A 26,063-nucleotide genomic window follows, 5' to 3' on the forward strand; every position below is an offset into this window, starting at 1 on the left:
AATCTATACAATTAAAGGAAAAGAATACAGTAGCAAAGAAGAGGTCTCAAGCACTGGGAGGCTGTTGGTACCTCTCTTCTCACAGACTGGTAACAAGTTCAGTTCACCTCCTCTATCTTATGAAGTCAATTCTTTAGCTGATACCCACCTTCCTGTAAGAGCCCTGTGCTTGTGTTAATGCAGTTGACATTCCATTCTAATAATTTCCAAAGCAGACTTGGGAGTAAGTAAGTAGGTAAGACTCTTACTCATAACTGTAAAGCAAAGATATTGGGTCCTAGCATCAGATGTGCAGATAAGCCTATCTACCCTTTAACCATGTTTTGCTACAGAATTACAGCAGAAAGTCAACAGGCTCAGATATAACATATCAACTGGCATCCAGTGAGATATTTTTAGTTACACTATGGAATTATTATGCTAAACCATAATGCATATATTCTTATAGTTAGAACCTTTATGAAGCATACTTCAGAAAATTAACTAGCCAAAGGAATGTTCTTGGCTTCCCTTCCTCCACTTTAAGCCTTTGTTTGTCTTATACTTCTCCCATGCCCACATTCTTCTCCCTGGGACAAGAAATGTCAATTTTACTTATCAGTCAAGCACCCAATAAACTTTGGCTGTGTTAGGACAAGTAATTCAGGAGGACCTTTCCAGATACCACCATCCAGTGATGACATTTCTTGGTGACTCATGAATTTTCCTCACATTATTTTATTGAGACTTATGTATGTTATTCTTTTCCCTTAAAATAACATCGTTTCCTTCAAAAATCACCATTCTGCTCTAGCTGCTGTTGTCCAAAAATGCTCAGTGAGATTTTTCTGATGCAGAATTTTCTCTTGATCTTGAGGTACTGCTTCCATGGGTACCAATTCAGCAGCAGTGCAGCTGCGGAGTTGGGTCAGAGACCTGTAAACTCACTGCAGCCATTAGCATTAAATAACATAGATGAAACAACCATCTGTGGTCTGCTGGAGAAAAGCGATAAAGGAATTTTGTGAGATGTTATTTCTTCCTTTCTTCTGGAGGCTGACCCTATCCACTGAGCAATAAGCATTTCGGGAAAACTTCAAGAGACTATTACTCTTGAAATATTTCCCACTTAGATATTCGTCACGCTGACTTCCAGGTTATCTTTGCAAGGTGTCCCAAATTTATCTAAAAACCCCTTCATGACTTTCCTTCATAGGAATGGACATTTCATTGTTATTAATGTAAAGCTGATTACAATGTGTGCATGTACTCTCAGATCACCCAAGTGTGAGAAAGCATATTTAAGTTGCCATGGAAGAATTTTCTTGACAGCTTTTTACTTTTGCACTTCATTATAATACATGAAAATGGAAACTTCAAATATTCAAGCACATTGTGCTCTGCTGCGCTGTAAAACTGTTTTCTTGGCTGTTTGAAAGCTCTAGGCCAGCCTGAGCTGACCAAGAGCATTCAGCCATATCAGTTGCCTCTTCTCTTGTCTCTTCCTCGCTGACCTGATGTGCCATGCATGTGTGTGGGTGTGTGGGAGCTGTTTTCCTTCGCAGGCCAAGCAGCTGGAAGCTTGTCAGACACCGGGGCTGGGAGGACTGTAAGATGAAGGAGCGATGAATAGGGAATTAAGATTGTGGTTACAAGATGTAGCATGCTTTAGCAATGTTAGAGGACAAAAATGGTCATATTTTCCAGGATTGGCTGGAGAATGATAAATGACAAAAAACTCTCGTGCTTTAAAGTGCTGGAATGGAAGCAAATCAGAATAGCAAATGCTCAAATGACCATTGCAGAGGAGATGAGATTACTGTAACTACTTCACTGCCTATAGATACATGATATGTGCAGCAGTTTTGGACAAGCAACTACAAATTCACCTGAAAAGCAAAGGTATTTTCTTTTTTTAAGCATGACTGTTGAGGTTCATTGCTTTTGTTTTGAAGTGGAAGGATATTAAGAGAAGCATTACAAGGTGCACCAGAAGTGCTGCATTGTTAGCAGTTGGAGGTCGTCTCTGTTATGACACCTGTATGATCAGTGTTAACCAGGTTCCAATTCACAGTGCTCAGCATGTCATGTATCCTCTTTGCACACAGAAAAGCCACTTTTACTCCCATGTGTAGTTCCAGAACAGATGTTTAAAGGTCTTTTTTTCAACAACCTTAAGGCATTATATGCTTCTGGATGATTGCAATTCTTCAAGTGTTAGCAACAAGGAGCAGTGGTTTTTCCCTATATATATTTACTATATATTAAAATATACAAATATATATATGAATAAATATAAATATAAATTAATGTATATTATATAAATATACATTTAAATGTATAAATATATATTTTTATATATTCATACATGCCAACAATAAAATTGTGTCATGAACTGGAAATCAGAAAAATATATTCTTTATTCTTACTCCTATTGCTAGGACCTTTGTTTGTTTTTTATTTTTATTTGAAAAAATGCTATCTGGAATGGAAAAAATAACTTTAGTTAATATTTTTTACTGGAATATCTCGATTTTCTTAAAACAATGAAGAAAAGTAATAAAGTGTAATAAAATAAACATATGGGATATATTAAAAATATTTTTCTTTTAAAATATTTTAATATATGTCAATACTAATTTTACCTTAAAAAACTGCTTGTCATTTCCCATCCTGTTGGTTTTATACACACTAATTGTATGCAATTACTTCAAACAGATGTATTTATGCCTTACTAAAATGCTTGTGTTTTAATAATACTGTGATCCCTTTGTGAAAACATTAGGAGTGCATTTTAATAAACACAGCCTAGAGTCTGTGATATCTTTAGTGGCACAGTAAATAATGATTTTTATATGAGATAGTAAAGAAAGTAATCTTATAAACACTATATAAGTGCCAAAATAATAGGTTTTGCTGTGTTTTGCAAGAGTGTGTCAGTCTACAAAATCTGAGTAAGTGGTCTAAGTCAGGTTACTGACATGTAAATATCCTCTATCACCTGGTACTGGGGTAATTTAGACAAGAAGGAGATTGAGTGTTTTCCAGTTAAGAGTCACTGATGAAATAGTTCTCATTCACTTTTCTTTTTTCACACTTAATTCAGATCCCTAAAGCTAAAAAAAAAAAAAATTAATCTGAATGTGGTCTATATAGGGTTTCTACATTTTTTTTTCAAAAAGCTTCAACTTACCCAATTCAAAAGCCATGAATCTGCAGAAATAACACACCTAGGGGACACAATTTCTTTTCTCTTTTTATCTGTTTTGCATTTCTGTAAGTCTACACATTATAATACATTTTAGTTTTATAAAAATTGGCTTTTTTCTGTTTGCTTGAAAAGCTGTTATGAATTCAAATTTATGCTTTTCTTAATGTAAAATGTATAGCTGTTAACTAGCTTTTGATAAGTATTTATTTATATGTCCTTCATAAAAAGAAAGCAAATTCACATCATGGGAAGGCTATTTTTTTATCTATAATATCAATTAATGCAACTGGAAAAACAAAGGAAGAGTAATCAGAGTACCCAATTCATTTACATATATATATATATATATAAATAAATATAAAGACACACCAGAAGGAGATATCCTGATCCTTATAGTACTGATACCTGTGGAGCAGGGTGTTTCTTTATGTCTGGCTTGAGGATAAAATAGCACATTCCAGTTTCAGTGCTAGTTGTCCTTTAAACTGCTTAAATTCTGTCCTTGTCCTACAGCAATGAAAGAAGTCTTGGCAAATCCACACAGTCATTCATAGCTTTCATCTCCTTGTCCTTCCTCAAATCACTGCTAAAACACCCTCTGTTGACTTCAGGCTCTTGCTTATTTACCTTAATTAGGGAAGAGTAAAACTAGAAAACTGGCAGCTTTAGGCATATTCAGCAACCTGTAGGCATATCCAACTGCTTGCTCCCATTATTTTGATGAGAAATTTTTATTGCATTGACCTATTTTTATATGGTCACGTTCCACAGAATCGCAGAATAGTTAAGGTAGGAAAGGAGATCACATAGTCCAACCCCTCCTGCCAAGGCAGGGTCACCCAGAGCAGGTGACCCAGGAATGTGTCCAGGTGTGTTTGGAATGTTTCCAGACAGGGAGACTGCATGGCCTCCTTTGGCAGCCTGTTCCAGCGCTCTCCGCAACCTAAAGAAGTTCTTCCTCATGTTGGGGTGAAACTTCCTCTGACAAAAAAGGGCTCACCCTTCTGTCACAAAGTTAGAAAAGCAGTTGTTAAAGTCATTTTAGTTCTCTGTGCAATTTTTGATGGGCAAATAGACTGAATAGACTTCTTAAATGGTAATGATTTTGAATGGCGAAATTAGACACAACCAGTTCCATTAGTACATGACAGATGTACAAACATAGCAGCAGTTATTAACACAAAGTAATTGATTATTGAGCTTTTTGCTTGTGAATAAAAACATAGGGTTCCCCCTTGAAAGCATTTTGGTTGCATTAATAAAAAACTTCCAATTAGTGGAAAGAGGATGGATTGCTAAGTATCTTGGGTTTAAGTATGTGTGTAACTCAATGCCACAAATTAGCTGATTTAGGATTGTGTTTCATATTGAACTCAGTGATCTTTGAAACACTTGAAGACTTTCAGGTTTGTCACTTTGAATTACATTAAAAAATAAATTATGCTTATTCCACACACATGCAAAGATTTGTTTTTTCATGGTTTTAATTCCTTTTGCATTAATGATGCTATATTTGGATGAGAAATTAATGGGATGAACAAACATATTTCACATCAGTCCAGCAAAGCTATGCAAATTTTGCACACATAAATATGACTTCCAACTAAAAAAATATTATTTACTTTTTACTAGCTTATATACCTCTAAAACAACAGGCAGAACGTCAGATTCACATAACTGGTGCAACTCTCATTGCATGTTAAGCGTGATTTGTGACTAAAATATTATTTTGCAATAGTAAACGTTGTCCCAAGGCCAATGAGATGTCAGCCTCCAAATTCCATTCCCCTGTTGAGCTTACTGTTTATCTAAGATTATTTAACTCTGCTTTGTTTGATCTGTAGCACTAACATAGGCAAACTTCAAAGTCTCAATTAATAGGACAAGTTTAAGTACCTATAAAGGAAAAAATATTCACTTGTTTTTTCCTGCATTGATATGTTTGCTAATAAATTTTGTTACAAAACCTGTGACTTCTTTTTCATTCTTTTACTTCTAGTAAAAAAAAACAAAGAGCAAAATAAAAAATCCCAAAACCTGGGCTGAGAAAGGATTACATGTGATATTGATAACATTTCCTGGAAATGGAAAAACTGCGATAACAGCTGCTGTGTTGGCTCATTTTCAGCTGGTTTTTTTTTTTGGTTTCTTTGGTTTAGGTTTTTGTTGGGTTGTTGGTTCTTTTTTTTTTTTTGTATTCCATCAATTTGCAAGTAGTTGCAGCTATCTCTGGTAAGCTTACATCATTAGTAAAACATAATTTCCATGTTTCCTGTCCAATCAGAACACTTCCTCTACTTGCTGACTTGTTGACTTTCTGAATAGCATTTATAGTAACAGCGCTTTCATTTCACTGTAAATGCTTATTTGTGAAATAACTAAAAGCTGACTGCATATGGAGGATAACTATGGGAAGAATCTATATTTTATGCTAAAGCAAAATGCCTTCAATGAGAATTAAGAAAATCTTTTCTAGGACATGATGAGCTGAAATGTCTCTATATTGGTATTCTTTTTAAATTCCAAGCATACATGCCTTCTTGGATTGAAATATTCTTCTGCAATCTCTGCAGTACTGTAGCATTGTAAAGTGATAAACACTCAGCACTAGTGATGAAAAATAGAAGGAAGAGCCAAGGAAAGCAAGAGACAAGGAACTCAAGTGTTGATAGTGTCAAAAAATATGTCTGTGCTTATTCAAAGATTTGGCCTTCTCAGGTTATATTAATACATTCAGCCTTAATGTTTTAAAGTGCTTTGAAATATATGTGTTAATTTCAGTTTTTAAAATTATGTTTCATGATTTCAAATCAGACTGTTAATGAAATTTTATTACTTTTTCAGCAAAATTTGTGCTTCTTTCCCTGGAATAAGATAAGGCTTTCAAAGGCAGTGTTATATGTGTGGTAATCTGTTACTACACCAAAAGTTTAGGGGGTTTTTTTGTATCAAAACAGATAATAATTCTCTCTATGACATTTGTAACTCCAGCAAGTACTCCTTCATGAAACACATATTCATATTTAAGGAGTAGCATTCTCCTCCATCACATTTGAAATGGCTGGTGAAAATCTCTACCAGCCCAAGGGGATTTCTGCACCCTTTCCCATTCTGGGATCACTCTGTGCTGAGCAACTGGAGGTGTTCCACCCTGAGCAACCTTGGAAGTGAGGCTGATTTAGAGCAGAGCATTTGGACCAGGTGACTCCAGAGGTTCCTTCCAACACAAATTACTCTATGAGTTCTTCTTTCCAGAACTCTAGCTTTGGGACCAGCCTACTTGACGCCAGTTTGCACTTTGTGTGTACATAATCCTGACTTATCCTAAAGAACATTTAAAACTGATGTCCACATTGCTCTGAGCCTTCACAAAGGGAACATGGGGTTCTCTGTCTGGGTTAGTAGCAACCACAAGTCATAACCTGCTGGTGTCTCTTCCTTGCCCTGAGTGAAATGAACTGGAAATGTCCCACTGTTTCTTAGCAGACAGGAGGGGTTTAGACTCTTACCCTGTGACTTTTCACAGACTTTCAATTAAATGAACAGGGAGACTGAACTACCTCATCCTTCCTGGAGCTGACAATTTCAAAGCAGAGTTCTGAGTCACAGTGATAGGAGTGGTGCAAAGGAGCCTTCCTCTCTACCCACACTGACTCATCAGGGCTTTCATTTCCCACTCCAGTCAGGAAGCCAACACATTCTATGACAATTAAATTTATCCTAACAAGAAGACTTTGGAAGCCTAATTAAACTCTGAACTGTGCCTGAGTAGTGAACTTACATGATGTGAACCCTGACATGGATGCATGTCAGTCTGTAGCTGAAATCAGCTTCCATTTATTTCTTGGTATTTGTGATGACTCCTAGAAGGAAAGAAAGCCTGGAAATTTTCCTCAAAAATTTTTAATGGTAGTCTGTACTGCTTAATTGCATTTTGTTATGTGACAGACTCAATCACATTGCAGCTGGGATTTTTTGTTTTGAAGTAACATTCAGGTCAGCATGTTGCATTCCTGTACTCATTCTAATTGCTAAAAATACGTGTTGGTTTGACTAGGGTGAACTGAGCCACTTAAAATGGATTTTTAGCATAGTTATATTTTACCATAAATAGTACTTTCATTGTCAACAATAAAGGTTGAGAATCATTGTTTGTGACTCATACCTTCCTTGGAAGTCACTTTACTTACCTTTCAGTATCTTTGTTTTTCAAGACTCAAAAGGGAGGAATGATGCCTAACTTTCCAAGGAGTTTTATTGTTCTGTGTACCAAAAAAAAAAAAAAAAAAAAAAAAAAAAAAAAAAAAAAAAAAAAAGCCCACTCCAAACTGTTATACCAGAGCTCTTTGTTAACTAGTAGCACTTCAAAAACTTCTGCTAAGAATCATTTGTTCCAAGACAAGCTGAAATACACAAGTGTGACTATATACACTTAAAATCAGTAAAGAAACACTTTCTTCTGTAAAGCACAAAGGAATTATATTTGACTTACAATTTGATTAAAAATGTCCTCTAAATGGGGAACGTGGGGCTGTCTACACAGTCACTTCAGAAATTTCTTTTAAATGTTGTTCCAATACTAAGCATTCCTCAGATATTTAACATTTGTGGAAGATCTAATATCCCAAGATCTATGACATCCCTGCAATAACAGGTGTATGAAAACCCTGCCCTTAATTTGTGTAAAGCAGAACCTTTGGAACAATCATCACCAGGAGCAAGATCTTGTACCTGTGAAATACTTACAAGCAAGATATTTAGGAGATTAAAAACTCCTCTTTTTGAGATTTGGCTTGCCTTGAAGTGAAATCTAATAAGCTAAAGGAATGTCTTGGGCACTTTCAGGTGCTAACAAATCTCTGGAGTTAAGAATAGATCTGAGTGAGCTCTAAGGGTTAGGTTACCTTTCTTGTCCACTCCAGGATGTCAAAACTGCCATATCAGGCTTATAGTGCATAGAGAGAAACTTGCTCATCCTTCATTAAAGCAGTAATATTTTATATTTGTAGCATTACTCTAGTGAAATTTTAAAATGAAATTACATGAAATACAAATAACACCAGAATTATCCCAAATCATGAATAGAAGCATGTCTAGACTCAAATACAAACCACCTTTTATAGCAAAATTCAAATTCTCCTCTGTTCCCTGCCAAAGGCTGAGTTCAGTCCCTGAGGGCCTGAGCAGGGTTTCCTTGGCTACAGCAGCTGGCATTGGCAGGGCAGGGAGTGCCGCTCCTGGCCTTGGTGTGCCAGCTGATTGCATCAGCTAGCACGGGTCTCAACAGGTGCAGAGACTTTCACTTCACTTTAAGCACCATAAAACCTTTGGTGCATGATTTGGGAGATTGGGAACTAACTTTTTGATCCAGGAAGGGCTGGGAGCTGGGATCAGGGATCTTGATTGTAATCCTCTAGATCTGTCAGTAGTCCTTCAATGCATTTCTTCTAAACATAGAAATAACATTTGTTCTGAAATGAGTTCTTGGTGCATACTGAATTTGCCAGACATTTCACTTTGAGTCAAAGATATGACAAATGTGCTTCCTAGCATTTTCATGTTGATTTATTCTTCCTCACAAAGGACAACTTCATGAAGAGTTTGAACCAGATCCATGTTCACACTTTACATATGCAACATTTTTGTGGCTGACAAAGCTGGCTTCTCAGGCAAACTAACTTGGAAATAAAGTCAAACCAGAGGAGGGCTTGCTGAGACCCTTATACTTCAATGGCTATTTTTTTCCAACTAATCATTATTATTACAAGTAGATATTTACCATTAGGTTCATTGGGCAGATCATTCTGACTCATGCATTTAATGGATGTTGTCCTCTTGGGCTAATGCATTTAATATTTGCATGAAAGCTTTGCTAATTCCTATAACTACATAGGATAGCCATTTTAGTACTTACCAGGTAACATCAATGCTGACATAACCTTTCCAGTATTGTTGGTTGTAGCTTGTGTCATGACACTGGTGTGAATTATGAATGTCTTGAGGATACAAACCTTCATAAAACACAGATGGTCTGCAGGAAAAAAAAATTGTAATGGTGGTCTGCATATCACACATTCAGTCTTCCCTTGCAGACTATTTCCTTTATCATTGCCTCACACTCTTAGGTACCTTTTAAACAAGCATCTAAGACATAACTTTTTGTACAGACTATGTTCTATAATAAAGATTATAACATGCAATTCTGGAAAATACCTCTGTTACCAGCATTATCACAGCTTCTCATTGGCCTCCCCCAGACTTCCTTAGAAATGTATCACCATCACCATTACTTCGAGACAGCTGATTTTTTTTACTACTTCTTTGAAAGAACGATGAAAGCTGTGTAAGCTCATTAGCAGAGCATGTGTGTAGGCTTAAAATTACAGATAATAGACATATGGTTGGAAAGTCAGTAATTCCTTTACGTATTTGCCAAGACTTAGGTCAAGGTTCAGGGTTTCCTTTGCTCAAACTGGTGAAATCAGAAATACCTCCAGGTGTTCTGGGGAGGGCTTGCACTGCACATGCAAGACAGGTGGTGAGGCACAGTTATCTCAGTTGCCTTCTGCAAGAGCAAGCCATGTTTATTCTAAATTGCACCCAATTCTGATGTGCTTTTCTTTTTGTATAAGTCAATCCTTTTTCTAATAGTTCTTGGTGTTCTTTATGCACTCTCATTTTCTTTTATTTGTAACATAACAGTAAATTCATTGTAATAAACTTAGATGTCACAACCCTGGCTTTTCATGTCAGTGAGATTAACAGTTAATGTATTGGAAAATATTTGTGTGCTTTAAAGTAATTATCATAAAAATAAATTACCTCCTTCCCACTCAAGAATCACAGTCCTCATATGCCACATCAGTATTTGTAAAACCATTTCATAAAAAGCAAAGTCACATAAATATGTGTAAGAAGTCAAATATTTTACAGAAAAATTCATCAAAAGGATTTTTGCTCAGGTTCACCAGCTGTTTCTTCATGATCATGGTTCTTCAGTTTTTGCTGGTAACAAAGCCACAGGTTTTAAATCCAGATCTTTGGGCTTAGACCTAGGAGAGGATGTGAGGATTGGTGCAGTTGTACATCTACATGGCATCATCCTGGGGATCTAGAAGCAACAGTGAGGGCAAAATCTACCCTTGCCTTTGTGTTTGCCCCGTTTCAAATGTGAAAGGCCAGCTCTGCTGGAGGAGCTGCATTGTCTTGACAAATGGGTCTTTCTCTGGCTGAGTGAGAGTGCCACTGATTGTTTGAGATGTTAACATAGGCACATTGTCACCACTGCCCAGAGTGAGGCCACTGGCTGCTGCATGTGGACTACCCTACAGCAGTGTGGCAGCCCCCACTACACCAAACCTGGTCTGAGTATATTTTGCTCCTTCCAAATTATTTTTATACATGTATTGGAATATATATTCAGATGTTTTTTCAGATACTTTTCAGAATATTGTTTTAAAACCGAATGAAAAATATTTTCCTTCTTTAAATCTCTCAGCAACTTTGTAGGTGAAATTATTTCTTATTGCTCTTGTTTTGTTATCACAGATGCTCATACTGACTTTTAAAGAATTATGATCTGTGTGCATGAGTGTGTATCACCCTTACTAGTCCATGTTAGACAAAGCAGCAGTTAATGTTACTGTGTCTAGGGACTGCAATAATTTGTCCTTTTGCGTTGACTTAATTTTACACATTTTTTCAGGAAGCTGAAATTGAATGATGCTCAATAATACTCCATGTTATACTCCACAAAAGTCTCTTTTAGCCAGGTTGCCTCTATCAGGAACAACATTAGTGTGTGAATATGATGACTAGTGTGGAGCAATCCCAAACTAATATCTATTTAAGATTTCAAACCATAACAAGTCTTGATTATTTTTTTAGAAAAGTGCTTATGCATCTGGCAGTAGAATTTTGTCTTAAATAAGCAGTGTTAAAGATAAAGACGGAATGGTTTTAGAGGTGGACTGTGAAAGAGAGAATCTATATTTATCTTATATGAGAATATGTTTCATTATTTTCATTTTCATTTATTTTCATTGCAATTGACCAGCAATTGCAATTTTCTATGTCGTTATTTTGAAGTGTAAGACAAAATTCAATTTAACTCTTCCCTTTTTATTTTTCTTTTTTTTTTCTTTTATTAACCAGTTAATTTAGGTGATGGGATAGAATACAGCCAGCAGAAGCGTGAAAATATTGGAGTTCTCATCCACGAGACATTGGAACTCCTTGAACGCTACGGTGGAGAAAATGCTTATATAAACATTAAATACATGATTCCCACTTATTGGTCGTGCATGTAAACTGAGTTATATTAAATGGGATGATTCCATCTGTGCTCTGAAAAAACTATCTGACTCTGTATGGCATCTTGTTAGTCATGCTTTATCTTCTCTACAGCTGCTAATAGTGGCTTCTGGGGCATTGGAGTGTTAGCACTATTGTGAACAAGGCTTTCCAATACATAAATAGTGTCTGTTCCTTTGATTACAATGGTGTACTGTGCTTGTTTGTTCCCTGAAAGAATCACTCCTTTATAACAGAGCTGACTCGAACAGGAATCTGAGTTAAACCTTCACTTGTGTAGACAATAAAACTATAATTTTCATACGCGATTCAGCAATCGCTGTTCTGTGTCCGCTTGCCCTGAGGGTGATGTCAGAGGCTGTAACAAGAAGAGTTTATGCTGACTGCTTAATAGGTGTTTGTCATGGAAGAGAAACACCAGTTCAGCAATGCCTCTCTGGCAGCTGTGCCGAATAATGTGCACTGACATACAATAAAACTGTTGAATGTATATACCAATTGCAGCAGGAAAATTTATATTTTCCATTATAAGGCACTGTCGTTAAATTAATCCAGGTTTCTTACACACTCCTGTTCTCAGCTTCCAGGTGTTTACTCATGGAACTTAGGTTCCTCTTGGTGAACATAAGGCACAAGCAAGCACAGTTTTGAAGAAAAGAAGCCCAGAAAAAAAACTTGAATAAATCAGACAGAAGATACAGAAAGTATCAGCCCCTAGCAACACTGTTAATCTTGGGTAAACACAGAATATACACGTACATTTTTAAAGGGCACTTGGTATTTTTGTAACTGCAAGGTTGCTATTGCTTTTCTCTTGTTATTATTATGGTGTGTATGTGTGCAAACAATGTAACTATTGTTATAGGAATCCCTTACAAATTCCTACTCAGTTAGTTTCTCCCTGTGTACCCATAACACAGAACTGATATAGTCATGGATTTAAGCAAAGCTACTGAGATTGGCTTTATTGCTTTTTAAGCATTTCTATGGAATAAACCTACAAAAAAATAAAACTGGTCTTACAATTCTCAAAGACAACCATTTAAAATTATTGAGTCAGCTCAAAACAAATCAGAGATATTAACTTTGCCTAAAAACATGAGATTTTTTAAAGTACTTTGAAAGACTTTGGGCTCATCTTTTGCTTTTATTATGTTTTCTGGAGCTCTTCAAATGTATGCAAGTTGCACTTTCAAGGTTTTCGGTGTAACTGTTAAGAACCTGAAATGCACTCTTTGGTGTTAAACACATGAGACTTTTTTCAAGTGCTTATTGATATCCATGTCTATATTCACACCTTACAAGGCTTGCCCAAGTGAGAGACACAGCCCCTACGCTGCCCTGCTCTCTAGGATTCTTGCTGGAAATGTGGGGAGCACTTTCCCACCTGCTGAGCCATATCTGTCATTAGATTGACAGTAGAACTTGCCTTTTTCTGTTCTGTGGCATCTTCAGCATGAGGATTTTCTTTTACTTTCCTCTCTTTCCTGTGAATAAAAAAAAAAAAAAGAAAGAAGATTTTTACTCTTCCCACCTCTTTGAGGAGCTGCACCTTCAAGTGATGCCACCAGCCACGAGCACTCACTCACCAGCCCCTGATTTGGGCATGGCTGCTGGAGGTGTGCCTTTTTCCCAGGCCCTAGAGGGGGGCCTTTCTTTTTCGCTTGTGTTTTTTGTTAATATTGTTCCTCCTGAGTTTTGTTTGGCACAATTTTTCCAGGGCTACCCTCAAGTCCCTAGAGTTGAGACAAGGTCTGTGCTGTGTCCAACATACACCTGTGATGGGTAAGTACATCCAAAACTCTGCCTCATATTTAGGGTATTGACAAATCTTTTGCCTTCTGGGAGAAAGGGAAGTGAAGCCTGGCTGTAGGCCCCTGCCTCTGGAAACTCCAGAGCTGTGTCTTCAAACCTTGCAGCACAGAGGCTAGCTGGATAATGCAGGGGGGCACAGGCCATGTCTCCTATTCCAAAAGTGCCTTTCTACACAGCCACCCTGGCAGTATCCACTCAGCTTTTGCTTAGAGCTTCTCCCCATTTGCCTTGCATTTTCTCTGGCACCACTGAGCCATACTTTTTCATTGACTGACATCTATGGAGTCGGTAACTGTGGCATTGCAGGTTTCCCATGAGTACAGACTGTGCTGGAAAACTGCAGCTCAGAGGGAGCTGAGTTATTCAGCTCGGAAATAAACCAAGGCCTTCATAAAAGGAGAATTCCCAGGCCACCTTTCACTCCTCAGCTATTTGTATTCTTTCCTTAAGAGAAAGTCCAGTTCTGCTCTTTGCCTGAGATCAAAAAGCTCCTCAATAGCTGGCTTCAGTTCCCCTGACGCTGGGCTCCAGCCACAGAGCCACTCGCAGGAGGGCCTGTGCAGGAAAGGGCTCTCAGCCCTGGGTTTTCCCCATCCCATCACTCCTCTGCATTCCCAACAGCTCTGCTAGGGATGAGAAGTTTCAGGCTCCTCACCAGCCTTTGTAATTCTTTTCCCCAGCCCCCTCTTTTTGCATCCCCTCCCCTTCAGCTCAGCAAGGACAAGACTGCTGGCTGACAAAGAGACACCATGGAAAATGGGCACTTTGTGAAGCTGCAGACTTGCCCGGGCCTGATGCCCTCAGCCTTGTGCTCTTTCTTGAAGATTTCTTTCACAAGACATAGGTTCAACAAGGGGTGACCTTATGGCAAACCATAAGGGCAATAGAGGTCATGCATATTCACATCAGGAAAAGTAAGTTTTATAGAAAAGTGCTTTTATTTGCATGTTCAGGATGAGAACATTAGCCTCCATCAATACAATTCCTGTGTCTGGTCCATTGATTTAGAAGTGAACATTCTCCCATAACCTTATTATTTCTAGGAGCTGGACTGATAAAAAGAAGCATGATAAACCCCACAAGCTGGTAATTTAGAAACACTAAGAATAGAACTATTTTAAGATGTAATTTTACTAAGTCAGACTGTAGGCCTTCCAACCTTGACAATGTCCCTTTAAGCATGATCAGCAGCATATTTATAGGCAATGACTGCACAGCTCAGAGCACTTTATAAAGCACAAGATCAAGGACTCAGGTGCTTAAGCATACAAGTAATAGTATGGCATTCAATACACTGCTTAGCTATCTTACTATGCTGAAAAAAAAATGGTTAAGAAATAGTAACTGCCTCTTGTTTGACCAGATCATGTAATTGTGGTTACTAATGCAAGGGGCAAGCCAATCAACAATTTTTAATTGTAATCAATTAGAAGGTAGTCTGGGCCAGGTGTTTCAAGGGGTATAAATTAAGTGTCAAGGCATTGAGCTGAATTCGGCTTAACAGAAGAGGTGTGTTTTGTGCTTTCCTCTGGGATCTTCAGCTGTTTTCTAACTCTCCAGTCCTGGTAAGGTAAGGAGCACCAGTGAATGAATGTGTGGGAAGTTAAGTTGTAAGTGTTGGTTTTCTGAAACTACCTGTTTGAAATATCTCTAGCTTATCTTAATAATTGTGTTAGGTTGGCTGGCAACTCTTTAACTTGAAGAAGAAAAAAGCATGTGGTAGTTATAGGGGGAAAAAAATGTACCTTTGGCTACATATTTCATGCATGATCATGAAAACAAGCACTAAATAAAATATTTTTTGATGATTCCTCCCCAAAGCTGTGTAAGGGAGCTCTGTAACAGGTGTCAGTGTTTAGGGCTCCCTGGCACTTTGTGAATGCTGGCAGGTGCTGCAGAGCCATTGAGCACTCTGAGCTGCTCATGTGAAGGTGAGCAGGGGCAGGGGTGGCTGGGGCTGCCCCTGGGCTCCTGCAGAGGGGCAGAGCCTGGCAGAGGATGGAGCAAGCTGCTGCCAGCACTGGTGGCAGGCAGCCGGAGCCAGACTTCTCACTGGTAGCTTTCCAGTGTTTCAAAGAGATGGAGCTGCCAAGAAAGTTTGAAAAGAGCCTCCCAGGAGTCAGATACAAAAGGGCTGTGGGAAGTTGTAAGTGGGAGGGGAGGTATGGGACCCTAGCTGGGAGGGTGTTTGCGCGTGGGGTGTGGGGAGGTGTAGCTGCAGCCAAGCAGGGCAAAAATAAAATGTCGGAGCAGACGCTCTGTGCTTTCCTAATCCTGTCTGGAGACCCTCTGACTTCCAGAAGAGCTTTCTCCAGTCTGAGGGGCTCTGCAGGCAGTGGGGCACGTCACATTTTTCCACTCATCTGTAACATCCTGTGTTTTCTGCCTTAAATAAAAGCAGTGATGTTTGTGGGAACTCCATATAAAGCCTGTCTGCTTACAACCCCTCAGAGCTGCTTTGTGCCTCCTGGAGACCGGGAGAGGAAGGTTTATGCCCTGGCAGGACAAGAAGTTCCCTGCACTGGCCCCATAATCCTTCCGGCATGTGAGGGGAGGGAAGGGGAGTGTGTGTGGTGGGGCATATCTTAGCTGCTCTTGTTCTTGCCTAGCAAATCCTGCCTGGCTATGGCTGTGGGGCTCCTTGCTGAGAGCTCTCCCCTCCTTGGACAGCCCGTGGTGGCTTCTGGTGAGGTGGGTGGAAGCTAGTTTGAGCAGAGACAGCAAAGTGCGGCCTCAGAGAGGAAAAAGTATGTTTATTGCAGAGCAGGGAGTCAGCTTTGTGCTTCATGCCCCATTTGTGATGTCACAAATCCACAAATACTTTATTTTTTACTAACGTCACTCAGGACTGCATTGAGCAGCTCTCACAAACCCCAGCTCACAACCCCTGTGCTCTTGGTGTGTGTGCAGCAGGACCAGGGTCGCTGTGCCCAGGAGTGGGTGACACTGCTCCCCTCTCTGGGCTTTCCCATTAGCAGCAGAAGCACCTAATCTTGGCCACCCTGCTGTGGCACTTTCCAACCAGAAATGTGCCCTGAGTCCCCTTCCTCAAGGGGGAAAGGAGAGGCTGCTCAGATTTTTATTTTTTTTTTGCCAACAGAGCCCCTCACATAGAGCAAAAGCCTTAAGCTACAGAAGAATGAGTGAGAGGTGCCTTCATGGAAGAGAAAGCTGAGGGCACAGCCGTGTTGGTAAGGCTGTCAGAAGGGGCATTTTTGGGACTGTGCCCTCTCTGCTGCTGCTGTGGGTACCCATGCACAGGGGCCTTCTGCACTTTCTGTGGTCTGGTGACCCTGGGGGCTTGGGGTGTGAGGGGATGAAATGGGAACTAATCCTAGTGCTTTCCAAATACTGGAAGAAGTTAAATACTTGCCTCCTTACTCTGCCCTGGTCAAGGTGGACTAATGCATAGAGGTAATAGAAAGAAAGGGGGCACCTAAAGAGAGCACCATAGTATTGGGTCTTGTATGACATACCCTCAGTTTATTAAATGGTCTCAGCAATCCAAACTTCCTCTGTTCATCTGCATCAGCACAATGCCCTTGGAAAAAAATAAAATCAGAGGTTAAGGCTGTTGGAGGGCAGAATGGGATCAGCTATATACCAGCCTGCTGTTGTAGCTTGCTCTGCAGCAGTGGGCACATGTTGCTTGTGTTATGCGCTGCTTCTGTAACCATGTGATGCACACATTAATTTAGCCTGCCATACTTCATGTGACTGCAGGTAAGTAGATGGATGATTTTGGTAGCATACCCCTCTGCAATAAATGTTGCAGCCACTGCAGCTCTGTGGCTGCCACAGGGTTGTTCTGATCTTGCATTAAGTCACATTGCTCTCTGATATGGGAGTAGCGATCAAAGAAACCCAGTGCACAAGCTCGTCAAAACACAACAGATTAAAAGAAATCTCAAGGAAGTCTCCACATCACAAACACAGCCTGTCAACAACATGTATAGCAGTGTTGGATGATGAAACCTGCTGGGTATAGGCAGGAAAAATTAATGTCTGACATAAACCATCTACCTTGTGTTGCACATTATTGCTTTAATCAGGGAGGCTGGCTTTGTGTGGTCCATCCAGTTTTGTATCAAATTTCAGTTTCTGTTTTCTGGGTGTAATTCCTAAGCCCTTCCCTAAGGAGCAATTACAGCAAAGCAGCTTGGCTTACCTAATTCTCGCCCTAGAAGCAGGGAATGATATCCCAGCATCTGGCCATCTCCATCTTGTGCATTAGCCTCATTACTCCATTTTCATGTGTTTTTGCTTCCCGCTTCTCCTGGGTCCCTGTGGTGCTGTGCTGAGCTGGAAGAGATGCTGAGGGATCTGTGTGGGTAGGGGGGAAGCTGATGAGAAGAGACCAGGAGTGAGCAGCTATTCCGGCAAAGGCTTTTCCTTGACAGTTTATGATTTGGAAAATGTGAGTTTTGGGGAACTTGCGTCTCTTTCTCCCAATACATTGCAGTATTATGGAGGAAAGGAATGGAGGAGGTCTTATTGCAGAGATGTTTTGCCTCAGCTACTGCCCAGGGAGCAGCTCTGTGGTGGGAAGCATTAATGCTGCTGCAGGTGGGTGACAGGAATGGGAGCAAATGGTGGGAAGTTCTTGGCTTCCCAACATTTGCTCTCATTGTGAGCACTTAAGGCCTGCATTTGTTGAACTTTTGGGGCCTCTGCAGCTGCACATCACCACCCTCTGCATCTCTGGGCCACCATTTGTTCCCCAGTGACAACCTGGGTTCTTTTTGTGACTGAGAGTTTTCTGGGTTTTCTTTGGCAGAGCCGTCCTAGGTGCCACACTGCTGTGATATGAGCCAGCCTGGGACTTCTCCCCTTACTTCCTATGTGACTTCCAAGGCCTGCTTGGACCTGCTGATGCTGTTGGAAGGGCAGCACACATTTAGCAGCCATCTTCTTCTGCAGGCACTGCCATCTCTGCTGCAGTGTACTTTGACAGCATCCTGCCTTGCTGGATGGGATGTTGTCACCATCAAAGCTAGGGTATCACCCTAAAGCTAGGCATCATGGAGCTGAGCCTTGCTCCTCCTAGACAGTGGCACAACCTGCTGAGCCTCTTTTTCCTTTTCCTGCATGGTCTGTTGGTCTCTTCCCCAGCACGTGGCAAGCAAGAGACTCTGAGGTGGGTGGTCTTCAATTCCCCACCTCTTTGGAAAGCAACTAAATTCTAACAGGGATAAGGGGTGGGGGAAGAGTAGACTCTAGAAGAAATAATACTTTAAACTCTACCCTAAGCCCAAAGGTAAACCCCAGGCCTCCTTCAAAATGCTCTTAGTACAGGGAGGGGAAATACCTGGAAGCTCTTGTTCAGCACCACATTTCACAGCGTGAATTATTCCTCAGCTATTAAGTAGAAGAACTTCATGCCTAACACTTTTTTTACTAGCACTGAATCATCTATGTCTCTTAGAAAGGAAGAAATTGCTACTGCTCTGCCTCAAGAATCAAAGTAAAGGGAACATCTGCTCTAAACTTCTTGCATCTGATTATTGCTTGCTATGCATTATTACTTGCAGTAGTAAAGTGACTAAATTAAAGCTTTCTTCTCTTGTGTGTGCTTTTATGCATTGCTTTGGTATAAAATGTGTGGCTTGCTTCAAATCAACCTACAGCTAAAACTATGTCCGCATAGAGCTGAGCCCACGTGTACTTAGATGCAATTAAGGGCACAATTGGAGCATTCTGAAAGATTGCCTTTAAAAGGCCTTTTGTTCACTCCCCCATAGGGGCTGGGTGTTAGAAGCACGTTAAAATGCAACAATAAGGGGGAAAAAAAAGCCCTCTGTGAAGAATTCTGTAGAGGCACAGCTATGTTTTCTGTAGCTTGGCAGCTGTCTGTATCCAAAGGCTGGGGACTGACTCGTGTTGATGAGATAGTTTTGATAGGAATCCCCTGCATCACAAGAATGTTCCTAATGAAGGAGGAAAAGCCCACCAGAAACATTCCAGGGCTGTGAACCTGCAGGCAGCCAAAGCCAGCATCTGAGCTGCTCTGAACAGACAGCAGCAGCAAATCCAGCTGCTGCTGCAGAAGAAAGAGTTAGTGGTTATTTTTCTTTTCCTGCCTTTCTGAAGTGCAGCTCTTAGCAGTGAGCTTAATTGTTTGAAAAAATATCTGGAAAATAAAGCTCTTGAACTTGCATGCCTAGAAACCTACCAGCGTCACGTGCATAGCAAAGGCCACGTATCTGACAAAATACCACAACATTTCACAAAGGAGGTTTAAGAGCTCCAGTTGAATAAAGCTTTCTCTGTGAAATATTGTTATGGATCTACAAAGCAGTTAAACCCTCCTTGGGAAAAAAAAAAATTGTACATCACTCACAGTGTAGTGGCAGCAGTGTAACTACCACTGAGGCCTCATTAACAAGGTTTCTCTTCTTTATCAGTAGTAGGAAAAAAATAAATCCTCATCACAGAAAAGAATTTAGGTTACTAAATTCTGACCATTTGCTTTTAAATTCTACATATGTGTGTGTGGGTATATATATACACATACATACATATAAAAATCTATGTAATAGTGTTCTGGCCTTCTTTAGCATCTGCTTACCTAAGTCCAGTAATGAAAATAACAGAGCCTAAATTAAGTTGATAAGACTCTTTTCTATCAATAATTTTACTACTGCCATAGTGCAGGATTGATTTTTGTGCTCTGTGTTATAGCAGCTTTTAATTATAAGACAGTCTTGATACCACATGAAGTAGGAAAAATGGGCAGTTGCAAACTCTACAGCATTTTTTTGTACATATTATAATGGCCTGGGGTTTCTTTTTTTTTCAAAGAAAGAAAAATAATATTTCTTTTTTTCAGTGGGGTTTTTTAAAACCTTTTACTCATTGAGCATTTTTTAGTTCCTCGAGAAGATGGTTGCATTGGCTTTGCTCAACAGCTTTGCTTCAAATCCATGAATATTTTCAGCTCTTTATTACTATTGTGTAGGATTGCACTGTATTTTCATGTCTCCCATATTGCTATAATTAAGTTTAGGGAATGGAGATGGATGGTCTGCTGAGTGTGTGATTGGTTTCTCCACAGCCCTCACTCAGGGCTGTTTTCTATAATTTAATCAATAGAATGCAGTTGTACAAACACTAGTTTTTAATTTCCAATTTCAGTTTCAAGTTTCTCATGAAAATTTAAATGTTTGGGTTTTTTAAATATACAAAGCGATTTCATTTGCTTTGCCTGAGACATTATGTGGCAATTGTTTCCCATTCCCTCCATGGCACTGACTGCATGGTCCATGCAAACACATGGACCTGCCACCTTGAAGGCTTGGGGAAGATACTCTTCCCTCATAAACATTCCAAAATAAACCTTGAAGGGCAGATGCTACCCCTGAGGTGCAGAAATGTCTGCAGACTTCGCTGAGAGTAGGGTGAAATGAGCTGTGTGCTGGTTCCAGCTTGGAGCTGGGCTTATGAACCAAGGATGGGAGATGACCACAAAGCTGTGGCCTCCAAGGAGGTCAGTGAAGGACCTTTCCCAGTGCCATAGGGTGCATTCAGTGGCCACCTTGGCCAGCTGTGGGTGGCCCTAGTGTGGTTGGGCACCTGCAGAGCCCAGCCCTGCAGCACCCACCAGCCTGCCCCTGGCAAAAGCAGATGCTTGCTGTGCCCAGTGTGCACTGTGCTGCCAAAGTCTCTGCACATCTGCTTCCCTCCTGCCACAGCAGATGCTTGCTGTGGCTGGGAAAAGCAGCTGGTAATTGGCATCAGCCAGGCTTGGTGGCTGGGAGGAGGAGGATGAAGCAGCAGCAGCAGCAGCAGGGCAAGGGGCTGAACACAGTGATATTTTTACAAGGGAGAAGCCTGGGCTGCTTCCTTGCACTAGCTTTGCTCCAGGCAAGAACTGGAATAATGTGTGTGCTGCAAATACAGGGAGACCAGGAAAGGGCTGTGACTGCTCTCTTCTAATGCTCAGCAAAGGGCCACTCTCTCTTATTCCTCAGTGGATGCAGTGCAGCATTATGGTGGGCAGGGCAGGCCACCACAAGCCCTGTTCCTGTGGGGGTGGTGGCTCCCCAGGGCCAGCCAGCTGAAACCCAAAGTGCTGCCACGCACTCGAAAGTGCTGCTATTTCTGCTTTTAGCTGAGCAAACTGCAGTCACACAGCAAATGTGTGCTGGAGCAGAGGGTGAAAGCCAGTCACTTGCTCTAACAAGTGCTGGTGCCATTCTGGTGCCAGACCTCCCCTTGCCCCGGTGTCAGTGAGAGGGAAATGCGGAAGCAGGGCCGTGTGACTGCTCTGGTTTCAGTTCAGCGGGACAGAACTGGCTGTAGCTGCACACAGCCATGGCTGCTGCTAAATATTGCCCATTTTAGCCTTCAGGTTGGCCTTAATGCAGTCAAAGAGACTATTCAGAGGAAAAAGAAGAGCAAGGAGCTGGCTCCTGAGCTCACCTTTGACTTAATGTTGTTGCTGTACAATGGGTTGCAGAGGGGTTTTCTCCAGTACATTTTTTCTTGTCCCCAAGCAGTGCTTTAGAAGGACCATATTTGCATGTAGCCATATTTTTGTGTTATAGCTCTGGGGTCTTTTCAATTGTATTCTCTGTGTCACTTTGGTTCATGCAATTTTAATCTGTTTTACTCATTAGCTCTTAACCTGCGATTTTCTATTTAAATTACTTTCTAAAGAAAATGTCAGGAAGCTGGGGAGCTCTGTCTCTTACATGATGGTGTGATTTGATAAAAAAAGTAGTGTGCACCTTTCTTTAAACACTGGCTAAGGTTAAAATCTGTGATTCTTATCTATTTGTTTAAGAACTTACACAAAACTGCTGCTATCAGACAATAATAAGAATCATGAAAATTCTATGAAAGGAATTTCTTTTTACTGTGAACTTTACACCTCTTCACTTATTTCAGTAAATGCCTAATAAAAGTGCAATAAATCCAATACTGTAAATGCACATGGAGAGGGTTTGTACTTCAGGCTTTGCAGCTGCCTGGCTTTCCTGCTGCATGCAGTACCCAGCCTCCTGTGGTGCCTTTTGGGACCTTCCCAACACAGGCTTGGAATAACCCAGCTTGCCTGCAGGATGTGCTGCCCACTTGACGCTGCGCTTGAGAGAGGGAGGAAAATACCATAATCACAAAATCCAGCAGTGGCTGATGCCCAAAGGCATGTGGGAAGGGAGTAGGGCAGGGACTGCACTCCTGGGAGGGAGAGGGGAGGGAGGGAGTGAGGGCTGTGCTGCCTTGCCCACAGGAAGTGGCTGAGAGCGTTGGTGTGTGGTGCTCTGGTAAGCACCACATGTAAACTCACAGATAAATGTAGAATTTGTGAAAGAAATTAAGTTGGAGGGGAAATGGGACCAAACTTCGTGTCAACAGCTGCTTGTACTGAAATAGGTAATAGCCTTTAAACTTGAATTTAACAGGGAGAAATGAAATTGTATTTTTATGCCTTGCTCATTTTCCCCTATAAAACCCAACACAAATGGTAAAAATGGGAAGGGAGAAACTCCAAACATGTCAAGAGGTAAATTAAGGTTGAACCAAGCTGAAAATAACTCTCCTGTAAGACTGACTGTAACCTTGCATCTGTGATATCCCCTTTAGAGAGGGAAAATATGTGATTGCACAGGCAGGGAGATGGTAGGAACCACCTCAGCAACCCTTATGTCTGCAAGAGCAAATTTGTGCCAGTACCTTCCCAACTGGCCCAAATTCTTCTGCCAAAATTTCCTGGGTACAGAGACAGTTTTCCCTCCAGTCCCAGCTGGAAGAGTAGACTCTCCTGAACAAGATTAATAAGTCAACTCCCAAATTTAAAATCTCATACAGGTACCCAAATGTGACTTCTTGCAGGCTTTGCTAGCTGAGAGTGTGTGTGAGGCAGGGTGGGATGTACTGGAGAGATATCCCATTTGGATGTGGCCATCCTCTGGCAAGCTAATGAGAGCTCAGCCTACAGTGCCATAAGATTTGCCTTTATAGCCAGAGACTGAGTCCAAGGCTGTTTTCTGAGATTTTTGTCTTTGTCTTCTCTTCTGGAAAAATGAAACTTACCTCTTAAGGTCAAAAGGCAGAGTCCTCTTCTCTTTCCCGTCCTCTCTTGTGTTCTCCACTGCTTCACTCACCCTGATTTCTAGCTGTGTACCGGGGAGCAAAATCAGCCTTCCTAGCTGGTAACATTATTTTTTGATTTTTTTTTAACTCACTCCTATGTTCGTTTGAATTCTGATCATATTCTCCCGATCCCAATGATGACCTACTGCTGCTGGCTGAGTCAATACCTACAGCAGCATTTTGGACACCAGAGAAGCAGCAATATGTGCTGCTGAAAAGGTGGCTGGTACATAGACCCTTTATGTTGGGCTTTGTCTCCCCATCTAATGGCCTACTTGGGCTCCAGGTGGAAAGTTCTCCTGTGGACAATTTCATGGTGCCAAAAGAGAAATATACAGCTGTTGTTTCAAGGGATGGATCCAAGCTGACCTGCAGCTGGGGAACAATGTCCCAACAAATTATGCCTCAGTGAATGGTCTCCCTGCCAGACCACCGAGAGGCAGCAGAAATAAACTGCTTTCCCAGCAAGTGCTTCCTTAGATCTGGCACCTGCTCCCAGCCTGTCTCCTCCTCTTCTCTCTGTGATTTTTAGCTCAGCACAGCAGGGCATGCTCAGAAATCCCTCTGGGCAGGGACAGAGCCCTCTACGAGCAGGAGAAATGGACCTGAGATCCTCAGAAATTAAGATTTGCTGGCAAATCTTAGGAAGGTGCTCAGCATCATAGGAAGAAGTGCTCAGCATCAAAGGGCTGATGGAGTGTGAGGAGAAAGGTGAAAAAAAACTAACGAGAAAAGGAGCAAATATTCTAGAAGACCTGTAGTGTATGGGAGGCAAAAGGCAGCAGAGGAAGAAGGTCAAGGCGGGGAAGAAGGAGTAAAAGAAGGAGTAAGATGCAAATTAACTAAAGAGCAAAGAAAAATACATATCCCTGTAGTAGGTGGACATGGGTGACTGAGGAGGAGAAAAAACTCCTGTGCTTTCATTGCTGAAACAGGAGGATGTGGCTGCTAGATCTGCTCAAACAGTACTTGGGAGCTGCCCACATGCTTCTCCAGGAGGCTCTGATCCTGAATATGTGCTGTGGGACACCACAGTGCTGAAAAGACACTAAGTGCTAGCAGTTGTGATACAAGACAAATAGATACTTATTCCTGTGTAGTGAAGAGAATACTGCTTAAATATTTAATTGTGTTTCGGTTTACAGTAGTTTACCGGTGTTGAAGCATCCAAAATATGCTCACAAAGTATCAGCATTTTAAAGCTATAAATTATTCTGGTTGATTTTCTTTTTTTCCCCTCTAGACAAAAGCAGTCCTTTGACAACAGGCTCCCTCAAACAATGCAGCCCATGATAGTCTCATTACAAACTAACATCTTCTCTCACAAGATATTCTCTCATATGTTGAACCAAACTACTGAGAACATAGTAATTGATCATTCATAGATGCAGACTGGTAGCTAACAGCATTCTCACTTACCTTCTCAACACTGAGCACATTTAAAATAAATTCAGGATGTATGCATGTGGAAAACTCAATTGCAGCTGCATTGGAGATGAACCAAAAATGGAAGCATTCAGAAGTGCTAGTGAAAAATCCAAATAATGACCCATAGTAGATGTCTGCCTGAGAGGATAACACATGCCCTGCAATTGCCTTAAAGGAACTCTCTCTGTGTTCATAAATACATGTAATTCTGAGCAAGTAGATGTACCATATGACTGGGTGCTGAAGCCAGGCAAGAAAGCTTCTCCCAGTGTGGCCTCATGATCTGTGTGATGCTTCCTTTTCTAGGCACATCTGGACTTCAGTCTCCATTGTATTAGTGGTAAAGTAAGCCAATGAAGCTACTGGATAGCATGAGTATGGTAGAAAGACAGATGAAGGTGGATGTGCCACTGTTTATCTGCTGAGGCTGTCAAAGCTTCCAGGGGTTGCTTCAACAGGGAAATATTTCAAAAAGGCATGTTCTAAAAATATTTTTAAAAAATCAAACAGGTAAAAAAAGTCTGTTTACACCTTGTGGGTACCTTAAGGTGTGCTGGATGCTTCAAGTCACTGACATTTTGGAAACTAGCCCTTTGAATTTGTCATGCAGGATCTGTGATTGCTGTTTTGTGTGGGACAGCAGCATGTACACAGTGCTGGTGTGTTACATGTGCACAGCCCCAGGTGGCCAGGCAAAACAGGAGAGCTAGTGCAAGCCCTGCAGTGGATGGAAATGGCAATTTTATGGATAAAACTATGTGGTGATTTATTAAAAGCTGTGATTCTCCAGCAGCTTTTATTGTATCATCATAAACCAACACTCCTATACAGTGCATTAAGCTGGGTAATTCTGCTGGTTCTTCAGCAGGGCTGACAAAACTATATGTAAGATTGCATAGGGTGGGCTGGTGAGCTCAAGGTGCCATCACTCTAAATGGATCATCAGGAGAGGAGAAAAAGCCACGTGGTCAGCACAGGGTGGGTGTTCTCCAGGCAAGGGAACCCACTAAGGCAGGGTAAATCCCACTGTGTGCTACATTAGTCAGTGCCAGTGCCTTGCAGGCCTGGAGTGACTACGTCGACACCAGTGACAATAATGGCAGAACTTGTCACTTGGGGTTTGACCATTAGGGCAGGTAATTGGCCTCATTGGTCCCTGCCCATGCTCCCCTGCTAATTTGCTGCAGGGCATTTGGGTTGTAGCTTGACCTCTTTATGCTCT

The 26,063-nt window shown here is 41.0% G+C and overlaps 1 protein-coding gene and 1 long non-coding RNA gene across 7 annotated transcripts in view; one reads left to right on the forward strand and one right to left on the reverse strand.

Moving 5' to 3' along the window:
* The window catches only part of PACRG (parkin coregulated), a 215,057-nt gene extending 199,931 nt beyond the window's left edge, over positions 1 to 15,126 (forward strand). For 4 of the 6 annotated variants that reach the window (XM_071430457.1, XM_071430418.1, XM_071430437.1 and 1 more), the window contains one exon: positions 11,345 to 12,749. In XM_071430457.1, the coding sequence (XP_071286558.1) occupies positions 11,345 to 11,499 (155 nt within the window). In that variant the 3' untranslated portion in view covers positions 11,500 to 12,749. Of the gene's footprint in view, positions 1 to 11,344 lie in introns of all 6 variants that reach the window. The other 2 variants (XM_071430446.1, XM_071430465.1) reach the window with 1 other exon arrangement.
* Positions 3,566 to 9,223, reverse strand: LOC139591645 (uncharacterized). The gene is made up of 3 exons (XR_011679708.1): positions 9,105 to 9,223; positions 7,381 to 7,452; positions 3,566 to 4,194 (listed from the first exon to the last, which is right to left on the reverse strand). It is a non-coding gene; the product is annotated as an uncharacterized lncRNA (long non-coding RNA).
* Positions 15,127 to 26,063: the final 10,937 nt, after the last annotated feature.

The sequence above is a fragment of the Agelaius tricolor genome, unplaced genomic scaffold, assembly GCF_023055355.1.
Source record: "Agelaius tricolor isolate 1412-34295 unplaced genomic scaffold, bAgeTri1.0.p SCAF_1, whole genome shotgun sequence".
Taxonomy (NCBI): domain Eukaryota; kingdom Metazoa; phylum Chordata; class Aves; order Passeriformes; family Icteridae; genus Agelaius; species Agelaius tricolor.